Raw genomic sequence first — 12,720 nt, 5'->3', positions numbered from 1 at the left:
GCTCCCGGACAGAGACAAATGCTTAATTAGAACCTGAAAGTATAGACCTGAAAGTATAATCCTAACACTTCATTAGTGTTTGTCCTAAGCATTCCTGTTGCGGTGGACCTCAGCAAACATAAGTTAATAGTTCTGTAATGTTAAAGAAAATGTTTTTGTGTTGTGTTTAGTTAAAAAAATCAAAACAAAACATTAAAAAATACCTTGGTGATGCACATATTCCAGTGCCTCATTTCACAGGAAAGAGGTGCTCTAACAGGGCAGGATATGTCAGCTGTCTATTCCTCTCTCTTGTTAGTCACGTAATTCAGACCAGGTTTTGTGAATATAAAGCCTTGGTGTACCAAGGCAGCCCAGAGTGGCTGGTCTTTTCTCTACTCTGCTGCTCAGAGCCACTTTGGAAAAGCCAGGCACCAGAAAACCAGTATTCTCAGAGGGCAATTTATCCCATCCCAGGCATGAGAAGATGAAACTCTTTCTGTAGAGGGCCTGGTATTTGCGTGTGCTGTCTCTGTCTCTTGCACTTTCCCTTCTCTACTGGGAGTATAGGTAAGTTATTTAGTTCATTAAATAGGAGAGAAGAAACTACTTCTCTGGTGAGGTAATCCAGAATAACTGTGCTGCTTCCAGTCTGAACTCATGACTTTTGCAGAAACAGCTCTGTATAGACTGATCATTGTGATGAGGTATATGTTGCTCTGCAAGTAGGTTGCACACTATGTTCAGTAGTTTCTGCTCAACATGCACAGAACTACACTAATTTTTCTCCATCATCCATAAGGAGCAGTAAAAAATTAGCAGAAGATGAGTAAAAATCAGTGGCAAACTAGAATAGTAGTGTCTTCTGTTGCTTTTGTAAATATCTGCAGGACTTTGGTGGATGAAGTTCACTTGTGCTCTGAACAAAGCTGTCCAATGCCCATGTACTCTTCCTGCGTATCACTCAGCGGTAAAGTTGTGAGTGGCTTGAATCAATCCCTCTTGTTACATGCACTGCAGTGGTATACTGCGGTAATACATGGTATACTGCAGAAGACCACCTTTCTCTTCTCTGTTCTCTGACTTCACCACTAAATTGGGAAGTGACTGTGGTAAAGAAAGTGCTCTCTCTTGAACATAGAGCAGGTGCCATAGAAGGCTCTGAACTCAAACAGTTCATTTTAATATTGGCATATTATTAGTGTTCTTTGTTTTCTAGTGTGCAAAATCTCCTCTCTAGTGTCACTGGCAACAACTTACTCCGTAATCAGAAAAAGTAACTCTTTTAACATTTTGTGGGGCTTAAGGAGTCAGTGAACCTTTAATAAGACTTTCCAAGTTGAAAGGGACGAAGGGAGGAGAAGTGTCAGTATCTCTGTAATATAAAACAATTTTTGCACTGGGAGGATGACCTCTGCTGCAGGTGTGGAGGACAGTAGGCACATGGTGCAGCCTGTTTCCTGCTGTCCTGACATCACACAGCTGTGCATTAGACTTTTTCTTCTTAAGGTCAAACTTGCAGGAATCAGTAGGAAATCAGCCTCACTGTTTTTAACTAGACCATTTTTTTCTCTCTTTGCTTTTTCCCCTGTGTTTGATGCTTTAACATTCTCTGTTCTTTAAATTCATCCTTGAATGAAGCCAGGAAGAATCCAACTGTGCATTTTAAAGACCCACATTTTCCATACTTTTTTGCATGAAATAACAACATTTATTTGATTTGCCAATTATTCATTTTTCTACACAGTGCAGTAAGTTGTTTGTTAAAAGCTGTGCCACTTGTTTTTTATTTTCTAGCAGTGTCTCTAATCCCACATCATGGGTTTTACTTTATTGAAATCATACACAGCACCACTCGCCACTCGCTTTTAAAAACCTTTGTTTAATTCTTTTCAAAACAAACAGATTTAAATGTTTTTTCCTTTGATTCTTAGACACTGTCGGGGTTGCCAGATCAAGACTCTTTCTACGACGTGGTGGACTGTCTGGAAGAGCTAGGCATTGAAGCTATTTCACAGAGACACTTGAACAAGAAAGGAACAGACTTGGACTTAGTTGAGCAATTTAACATTTATGAGGTAACGTAACATGCCCTGTTTTATGCATCTTACAGCTTGTGCAAACTTCAAAGCCTAAAGGAGGGAGGGGAATGTAACCTAGGTGAAATTTGGTTATCTATTTTATTTTGAAAGAAAAACATCTGGTTGGTAGAAATATTATACATATTAGTATGTGACCTGCTATGGTACATAGCTGTATTTAATGCAAATGTGTTTCATTCTAAAGCTGGGGCATACTCCAAGACAAACCAGCACGTTTACTGGCCTCCTCAGAGGCAATTCTGCCTGCAATTAAAACTTTCTCAGACTGCTAGTTACACATCCTGAAGTAAGTAGAAGTTCTTTCCATATGCAAAAGTATTCAGCTCATGAAAAAGGTTCGGCTGAGCTTGGCTTCACAAATACCACTTGTTCTGCAGCTGAATACCCAGCAAGTCCTTGTTTATGAGTTTACACTGGACCAGATCCTATACAGTTTGCAGCAGTGGAGTAATGAGTGACTCTACATTCACCACCTAGGTATAAAATAACTACTTCTGAAGTATTTATATGTGAGGGTAGGATATCCAGTTTCTTAATAATTAGCCTCTTTTCAGACTTCAGGAAGTGTTGAAGCGGGGAAGTTTAAGGCTGAAGTTAATGCAATGTAAATGCGAATGCATGTTCTGGTGTGATGAAATGAAATGTCTTTATCACCATCTAAGTCCAGAAAAGGATTTGGTGGATTTGATTCTCCATTTTTTCATCAGCTCTACACCCATGTCACTTCACTAACTTTAGCAGTTAAATTTTATACACAGCAGTTTGCAGGAAACGTCAGGCCAAAATAGGAACACAAGAATGAGATGGCTTCATGTTCTTCTTTCTTTTCCTATTGTCAGAGGCATCAGCTCATAAAATCCTTTTAAAAAGATGATCATTAATGTTAAAAGCTGGGGTTTTTTTGCATGCTGTGCTTACTGAAAGACTTGCTTGCAAAATTAGCAGTTGGCTTAGTTGGGTACCAGCTTCCTCTTGACCAGGCTAAATTTAGACATGCCTATCCACGTTCTTTCTTTTTTTCTGCCAATATTGTTCTTTGTCTGAAAAATCTCTTCTTCCCCACTGAAATAGATTTTACACCCTAAGCAGAGATACATCACTTCCCCCTGCCTTTGTTTTGTTAAAAGTCACTTTATGGTAAGGTTTATCAGAAAAACAAGGCTAATAGAAACAAGAAGATATGCATTCTCATGATCACCCACATCACCCTCTTCTGTACCTCTGCCTATCTGCATGGATCTTTCTCATATAAAGGTTACTTAAATTTTATGTTGCATTTCAGATAAGATCCACTTTGTTGTATCTGCAAGCGATATCTCTTCTCATGTACCCCAAGGTAGCCTTGCTTTGTTTTTGTTAGAGATACAATCACACTAGCATGTCAACAGCATTCAAGATACTCAGTGTTGCACCTGTATTCTACTCCTCTGCTCTTTCCAACTAATGAGCTCACACCCTGTGTCAGAAATTTCTGTCAAATGTCATTGTGGCCATGCTATTCTTAGCATCATTCTTATCTGATATTATACATGTGTTCCTCTGTATTGATAATGCTTCTGAACTGGCAGGAAATACTGAATTTTCCACTGAAAGGCATACGTAGAAGTAATTATGCTAACCTAGAAATTTGGAGGCTTAGAGGAGATGTGTGGTCTGCAGTTTTTTCTTTTAATCTATTGTGGTACCAGTTCCAAGAAATAGTTTTGTTTGTCAGGTTGGGTTTTGTCCTGGTTTCAGCTGGGATAGAGTTAATTTTTTTATTAGTAGCTGGTGCAGTGCTGTGGTTTGGATTTGGTATGAGAACAATGCTGATGGCACACTGATGCTTTTAGTTGTTTCTGGGTGATGTTTACACTACATCAAGGACTTTTCAGTTTCTCAGGCGGGCCCTGCCAGTGAGAGGGCTGGAGGGGCACGGGAAATTTGGAGGGAACCCAGCCAGGACAGGTGACCCAAACTGGCCAAAGAAGTATTCCGTACCATGGGGTGTCACGCTTGGTATATAGACTTGAGGGGTTAGCTGGGGCCTGTGGACCGTCGCTTGGGGACTGACTGGGTATCGGTCAGCAGGTGGTGAGCGGTTGTACTGTGCATCACTTGTTTTCCTGTCTCCCTTTCCCTTTTGTATTTTATTCTTTCCCCCACCTTTCCATTATAACTGTTGTTGTTGTTATTATGATTAGTATTGTTATTGTTCTTTCATTTTAATTCTGTTTATATTATCAAATCGTTCTTATCTCAACCCTGAAGTTTTTACACTCCTTTCCGACTCTCCTCCCCATCCCTCTGGGTGTGGGGGAGTGAGTGAGTGGCTGCGTGGGGCTTGGTTGCCAGCCGGGGTTAAACCACAACAGGTGGTTTTTTGCTATGTTTACTTTGCAGGGATATCTATCAAAATAGATATTTTTTTTAAGAGGAATGCGGTTACCTGTACATCTACTGATCTCTTCCTTGGCTGGGAAGAAATGATGACACAATTTTAAAATGCTTTTTAAAGTAGTAGATGGTAACTTCCACTTGATCAAGTGTCGTGTCTGAACGTGAGGAAATGTTCAATCAGTCAATGCATGAGAGGTTTTTTTCTGTTGATTTCACTGGAGCAAGGCCTTCACCTAAGTATTTTGGAAGGAAGTAAAGAGAGCTAGGTGTCCAACACTGCTCAGCTTCCTTGAAAAGTAAGTCCTACATTAAAAAAAAAAAAAAAAAAAAAAAAAGGCAAACAAACAAAAAAACCCCATCCAAACAGAAAACTAGGAGATACATAGATGTGTTGTTACAGGTCCTGTAGCGTTTTGTACAAGGTGTTAGTATATAATTCTACATACTCTCTCTCTCTATAGTACATAGTATATAATTACTAGAGCTGCTACACGACACTGATGGATAGACAGCAATTTACAGGTATAGCTATAGAAATGGTGATGGCAGTAGGAGTTAATCCTGTTGAGATCAGTTAATACTTAAAGCCTAGGTGTGAAGACCTGTGGTACTTAAAGGAACTGTGTCAGAAGCCTCACCTTTCTTCCTGTCTTTCTCAGATGACACTGAGACATGAGGATGGAGATGAGAGTGTTGACCCCCCTCCAAGCGGGCGCAAGGACCGGAGAAGGGCCAGTCTCGGTGCTAGTGAGCGAAGGGGGTTAGAGCGCCGACGGAGCCGCAGGCACTCGGTACAGAATGTCAAAAGCACTTTATCAGCCCCTGCGAGTCCATGCAGTCAGTCAAACCCTACCTTCATTCTAGGCCATGGACAGCGTGTTGAAGATCTCAGTGAAAGGTAAGTGCGTGAGCTGGGGAATATCCCTTTCTTTTCCCCTATTACTTTTTGTTATGTTCATTTCACTTTATTAATATGACAGACTTTTCTTTATTTCCCCATTTCCATTGAATTAAAAAATAATTTTTAAAAAGGTATATTTAAAGTTAAAACAAGAAGACACCAACAACGAAAAGAAATGGATTTGTAGGTGACTTATCTACATAGCTAAATTCTTTGGCAACATCTGCCCTAAGTAAACACCCCCAAAGCACATGAGGTAGAGCATTTGATATGGGAACTAATCAAGCTTAAGTTCATCCGTTGACAGATTTTATGTTCAATATATTCACATAAAAGAAACTTGTAACAAGAATATATTCGCATTAACAGAGAACTACTTGTCCTGTATGTTACAGATCTTTTTTTTTTTTCCTTTGCAATCAGCATTACAGCATAAATATTTTCCTATGAGGATACACTGTAGTAGTGAATAGTAGTGAATATATCTAATGTTTTATAATTACTGAAGGAAAGGTAGCAACCACTAGTTGAGCAGCAGTCTGCAACACTGGAGTCTGTTGAAGCTAGTATCATTGCCATCCTGTGATGGTTGGCTTGGGCCATACATACTTGGGGAAAAAAGTGAGCTGCAGATCCTTAGCGTATCTGACTACTGCAAAAGAGGGCTGGAATTCATTTTGCCTAAGTCTGATGTCTGATCAGCTAACTTCCCTTTGATGTCAGTGGAGTGCAGCAAGCACTGGTAGGCCTTCAGTTATCTAACACATCCTACATGCCTGAAATTTCAGCCAAGATGAATCATGCTCTGAAACTGGCTGTTTCTTTGTTGACTACAAAGGGAATCAGGCTGACTAGCTCAGGTGAAGATACATAAGATGCAGATAGCTAAAGCTGGATGCTGTTAGCCAGTGGCTGAAGGTGCAGTTTGCAAAACTGAAGAAGCATGTTCCGTGAAGAGTGTATCTTGTGTTGGTGATAACATTTGGGAAGTTCTGTGGACATTTCTGTTGGTTAGTACTGAATGTGAACTTGAAGCCTTGAAGTCCCTTTTTACAGGGTAAAGTTTTACAGGTAAAGCAGCCCTTGCAAAGCAAACTGAGTTGACTAAAGTTTAATGGCCTCAGGCAATATGAAAATATAAGATTCCAAACAGTTTAAACAGTAGTTACGTGTTGTGTGCCGTGTAATGGCTTCTTTTTTGGTTTTTTTTTTTCCTTTTTTTTCTTGCTTCTTTTTTTTTTTACTTCTTGTATTTGGCAACACATTCATGCTTGTTTTCCATCACTTTCTGTTGGCTGGATTGTTAGTGGGCTGGCAGCTGAGAGCCCCATGGTCTTACAGGCTGATGACAAGGATGACAGTGCATTTGAAGCCAAGTTTAAAGCATCTTCAGTGTGAGTACAGCTGAGGGCTTCACCTGCTTTGCATGGGATGCCTCATGCATGATCTTGGGCCCTGCTTTGACTTACCAGTGTGACTGGGAATCTGTATCCATGGATGTGAATAAGATATCACTGATTCTTTTAAATGGATTAATTTGGCTTGGAAATGAGGAGATGCTTCAACTCTGCAGAAACTGTTGATTCTCTTACTGTAATTACACAAATTATAAGCCATGCAGGACACCAACTTCTATCAATATGTTTTCTCACTATTTATGTTTGCTTACTAGCTTTGTTTTGCAAATTCAAACTCCTAATGAATTTGTGTTTGAGCTGATATTTAGTATCGGGTAAGTAGAAACATGGCATATTAGTTTCATAAGTTCTTCGAAATATTTTTTTCACCAACATAGCATAATACCAATAATGTCCTATTATTCTGTAAAAAAATTGCCAGTTCTGCTCCACACCCTCTCTGAGAGTGACATAATTTAAAGCATAATGTAAGATTAAATCTAGGAAAGAATTCTTAATTTAAGAAGTCAAATTTAATTTTGTGTTGCAGCTGTGCTTGAAATCTTCTCTAGGAAAATAATTAAATTCTCCTCAACTCCATTTGGAATTTCTAACTTGCTTAGCTGCCTCTAAGGAAAGAGGCATTCAATTATGAATGTATGTAACACTGATCTGTAATTCATGTATTAGTGAAATAAATATCCTTCACCCACCCACCCCCCATCCTCTTTGCAGGTAAAGACAGGGGGTATTACTTGTAGCTAGCAAATCTTCCACCACCACCACCCCACCCCCCACTGGACATTACAGACCAGGGAATATGTTTCAGTACCTGAAAATGCAAGGTCTATGCCCACTGAATTTAAAGTTGCCATAACAAGAAAACAAGAAGTTAGTCAACTGCTGGCTCTTCTATGAATCTCACTGAGTTTCTTGTAGATGAGCATTTCAGAAGAGCAGATTCTGTCCTTCACATGTTTAGTCTCATCATCTGCCCAAATCTGTAGTTGTAGTAGGAAGAGGAAAACCAGCCTTCCTGCTTTATCATATCCCAGTGAGTCTCTCAGCTTTCAGTGAAATAGTCCAGATGAATGCAACAGTATCTGTACACCTGATAGCTAAACTGGGACAAAAAAATAAAGTAAAAGCTTAATGGCTTCTATTCATTAACATTTGAACAGGAAAAATAGTGAAGTTGAATGACTCATACAAAGTTTTTACACGTTTATAAAGTTTGAATTAACCTTAAGTGAAAAGAGGTTTTTCTGTCTGCATTGTTCCTACTGGAATCAAGTTTGCAAATTTGATCATATGGTTTCTGATGCAACATAATTATTGATTTTAATAAAAAATCCTAACTTTGTGCCTTGCTGCAATGTGTAATGATATTTTCAAATTTATATGTTAAAATACGATGCAGACATCACCTGTTTTGATTTAAAACAAGAAATGCTTGTTGTGTTCCTTCTGCTTCCATGTTAATGTTGCAAAGACAAATCAGTACTAATCGATAAAAATTACTTATTACCTCTCTAAACTGAAAGTAACTTTTATTCATCCAGGAAAGATCTGTCTTCTGCTAATGACCTTATTTCGGTTCGCAATCCTAGTCTCTCTCAAGGAAGAAAAAAAGTTTGCAATAATTTTTTGCAGTGTTGTATTTTCTGCAAAATTGTCCTCAAAATGGATTTCAGTCTTAACGCCTTCACTAAATTTTCTTTACTAGTAGGAAACATGTAATAATACTAATGATAATCTTACTATGTTGCTCCTGCTGGTATCTAAACTTTGTGTGTGGTTGCAGATGTCTATGGTTTTACAGTGGATTAGTGCAGTCAAGTTCAGTGGAATTGCCTCTGATGGACATGGTTAGACATTAAAGTCACACTCTTACACTGTACTAAACTTTATTTTGGGCAATATTCTTGGTTATTTTTGGACTTCACTACCAAAATCAGTGGAAGGTTCAAGTTCTTCCTCAGCATTCTCCTTCCCACAATGTTCATGTTTCTTTTCTTTCTCAGTCAGTCAGCTGGTTTGGCAGTTACTTTGCTTTTGTTTACCACATCAAACAGGTTGTCCACAGTCATCTGCTTTGTGTCAACCGATAAGCCTTCCAAAACGAGAAAAATCCATGGTGCCGGTAAAACAAAAAAAGACAATATTGGCCAAATTCTGTTCTGTCCCACAATACTCTATATCCAGAAAAGCTGTCTGAAGTCAATGGAGTTGCTCTGATCTATGCCAGGCTAATTGAGAGCAGACTTCGGGTTTCGAGCTGAGAAAAGTTGACCGTAACTGCTAAGGGCAACCAAAAGGAAAGCTTGCAGGCCTTTTTCATCCATTTGGCAACCTTCTTCCAAACTTAATGTTTTGCTTTTTTGCTTGTGGTTCAAAACAAACAAGGACCCAAATCTGCTTTGTGTTAAAATAGTTTTCATGGAGAGTGAAACCCAGCCTAATGTGCCTGTTGCTAAATAAATAAAGAAAGAAGTTGATAATGACTACTAAAGGCTGAGTGTTGGTTTAAGGGTATGTAGTTGCTGCACTGTACTTTAAAATGCCAGTCCTGAGCAGCAGCAGGTTTGCTTTGCTCAAAACATCTTTCTTTACCATGATGGCATAGAGCACCAAAAAGCCTGGGGGAAACTTCAGTCCTGTGAACATGGCATTTTAAATGCTTTCCTGAGGGCACCTCCCAAGGTTTTCTGCCCTGGTCCAAATTGAGTGCTCTCAATCTGTGGTCTAGCATGCTGTATCTTAAGCAGTAGACTTTTAAACAGATTCTTCCATGGATATTTTTTTTTTTCTTTTTAAAGTAAAGCTAGCTTTTTCCAACCACACAATGGATAGATTTGAAGTAAAATGTAAGGAGTGGCATGGAACTTGCACTAGATTGATGTTATTGTATGCAGTGATTGATGGCTATATAAGCATTGAAAAACAAATAGCAATCTGTCTGGTTTTCAGTCTTAGTCGTGTCTGACTTTGAGGGAGTAGAAGGCAGGTAGTTCAGAGGCTTTCAGGGCTGTATGCAGCACTGAACAGGTGCTCTGCAGGAGCCCTGTACATACAAACCAGAAACAAGTACTTCTCCCAGTTTTTCAAATTAATGTGTTTCACAATTTGCTGTGCATTTCCATTTCTTCATTTCTGCACATTGACCATCCCTGTCTGTCTCCCAGGGTGTCCCTTCAGAGCTGTGTAAGCCAGACCTATGAAACATACTCAAGGCAGCTTTCACAAGATTTACACTGACACCTCTTACCAGCATTCAAGTGACTGGCTCTGTCAAAGCTTTGTGGAATTAGTTACGATCAAAAATTGAGGTTTATAAAGTTGTGAATAGCTAGGATTAGGTATTTTTCTCACTTTACTAGACTCTACTTCTTCTTTTTCATAGCTTTGGTTTGGTTTATATCATCAACAATCACAAAAGAATTACTAATACTGTTCATATAACACTATACATGTTCCTCTAGCGATAACCAGCCTTCCTTAGGACTGACTTTTCAGTATTCCTGTGTTTGAAACCTAACGAGTGGAAGAGCTGACTATCACCTTAAGAACTCATCAGAGCATAGCCTGCATCCTGAATCAGTGACCAAAGCTCGATTTAACAAGCTATCTTTTTTAGACCATGAGGCTAAAAAGGTATGAGGAAGACCAACTGTTCAGGTTCACCTGAGGCTTCCAGATTTTTCAATCTGAAGGAACTTGGCCTTCAGGAGAACTGTATAGATAAGGAAAAAACAGCAGAGGACCAAACGGGGAATTACATACCTACGAACTGTGCTTTTTTAGGGTCCTGTCTGGAAGGCTGTTACGACTCTTCCTCTGAACAAAGAGTAGGAAAGGGAATTCTGAAGTTGTCTGAAAATTCCTGGGCTAGCTGGACACAGCGCCATTGCAAGGTGCACAGTGGGCTCAAGGGCTCTCATGCCCTTCATAGTCCTAGAAAAAAAATGGGGTTTTTTTGTCTAAATAAAAGAAAGCTGTGCTGAGAAGTCATAAGTGTCTCTTTGTTAGAAAATACATGCTTTTGATGCTTGAGGACTGCCCAGATGCAGGAAGAAATCATGACACTATTTTGCTTTTACCAGAAAACAATGAACACAGCTAAGCCTCCGATGCTAAGCATTTTTTCTGCTTAACTTTGGATTCCTGTCGAGTTTCTAACCAACAGCACAGACCTTAGTTCGGCTATTATGCCTCATTAACTGATTATTCAAATTGCTTCATGTAGAGCCAGGCCTTCAGGGATGGTTTGTCCAAAATACAGCTGAGATGTCTTTTTTTTTTATCATGATTTTCCATGTTTTCAGAGATCTTAAACCATAACTGATTGATTTTTCTCTAGCATTTACTATGGCAAAATTCTAGTTTTTGTCATGATGTTTCAAGTTATGGTGACTTTCCACTACACTATATGAAATGTTTTGATTATGTAAATATTTATGGCTATAAATCAAAGTGCAGTGGTGAGTGGGACTTATTTTATTTTGAGTGGGTGCATTCCACATGTCTTAGAGTTGCTGTCTGTGACAAATATGATGAGTGGTATGATAGGTATGAAACAGCAAAGTGGGGAGACTCAACATCAGCATTTAATGCAGGGTTTGGCCTGTGATATGGATTATTAAATGCCCAGAAGAGAGAAGAAATAGATTTATTTTTATTGCTGTAATAGAAGGAAAAAAATGTACTTTTTTCATAGACATTTATATATAGGTTCCTGGATTTGGATATATAAAAAACTGAGGCATGAATCTAGACAAAGAAAACACCTCCAGGATAAACATACAGTCACATATTTGTGGACATACTAAGGATCTCTTTAATATATATACATATGAGCTGAACTACCTAGCATTTGGCCAGGGGGATGGAGGGGGGGAAGGGGGGGGCTTAGAAATAGAATGGCATACGATCAGTTATGGGGGAGATACTAACTTTTTCCACAATTTGATTGGTATGGGCAAAAATAAAAGCAGTCGTTTTGGAAAGATTTGTCTATGAAATTAAGAGGCTTGGTAAGGTAGCATCTGGTCATAGCATCAGACCTTTATTAGTCTTTGACAACAATAACGTACAAAATCTAATCTGCTATTTTAGGTTTGGGGCAGGGAGGAAACGTTTGTTTCTCTTGTGTAGGTAGGGTTATTTGACTTGTGAAGTCAAGCAAACTAGAAGGGAGAGGGAATAAAAATGTGAAATTTTTGATCTTACTCTTTGTAAGAATATCTTGGAAGCTCCTGTAAGGAATGCAATAAAGGAAGAGATGGGTTAAGAAAAAATTTCTTTCAAAGCTATACCATAAGCAAAAGACTCCATTGATTTATAGATAGAGATTGACCTACTAATGCATGAGTAATAATAATTTAAAAATTTAGAAATTACAGCTTAATGAGTGTGTCAAGTACATGCCCTGTTACTGTTTCAGCACTTTTTACCTGAATTCAAATACCTGTGTAGAATGTCAGGTTTTTTAGTGGGGGTACTGTTTGCTGGTTGTGGATCTTGCTGAAAGGGAATGTTTTATACTTGTTATATGAGCAGAGTTCAGTTGACAGCACTGTACTTTGCTGTAAAGGCAATGGTGGATTTTTTCCCTGTTTGAATTTTAGGAGGACTGAAGAAAGCACTGAAACTTAAACAAAGTTTTAGCTGCATGGCAAATGAAAGCAAAGTGTGACTTAGGTTTTTTGTTGGTTGTGTTCTTTTTTTTTTTTTTTTTTTTTTTTTGGGGGGGGGGTGTTCCACTGTGTGTTTAGTTTTGGTGAACTACCTGAGGAAATGTAATGCCAAACCAGGATCTGAATATGTTTCTCCAGAGGTCTATTGTAGCATTTTATGCACGCCTTAGAGAGTTCACCTCCACACCGTGGTGTTCCCAGTATTTGTAAACATCAGCCCCTGAGGCCAGTGAGGTTTTTTTTACACATACAATGAAATGGGAGGA

The 12,720-nt window shown here is 38.9% G+C and overlaps 1 protein-coding gene across 4 annotated transcripts in view; it reads left to right on the top strand.

Moving 5' to 3' along the window:
- The window catches only part of FHOD3 (formin homology 2 domain containing 3), a 415,647-nt gene that overhangs the window by 291,388 nt on the left and 111,539 nt on the right, over window positions 1-12,720 (top strand). For all 4 annotated transcript variants that reach the window (XM_055705739.1, XM_055705737.1, XM_055705738.1 and 1 more), the window contains exons 9-10: window positions 1,914-2,057; window positions 5,120-5,358. In XM_055705739.1, coding sequence (XP_055561714.1) covers window positions 1,914-2,057; window positions 5,120-5,358 — 383 coding nt within the window. The remainder of the gene's footprint in view (window positions 1-1,913; window positions 2,058-5,119; window positions 5,359-12,720) is intronic.

Source organism: Falco cherrug, chromosome 3, assembly GCF_023634085.1.
Source record: "Falco cherrug isolate bFalChe1 chromosome 3, bFalChe1.pri, whole genome shotgun sequence".
NCBI classification, from domain to species: domain Eukaryota; kingdom Metazoa; phylum Chordata; class Aves; order Falconiformes; family Falconidae; genus Falco; species Falco cherrug.
Note: the sequence above shows the minus strand (reverse complement) of the source record. Positions and strands in the feature narration are given on the sequence as shown.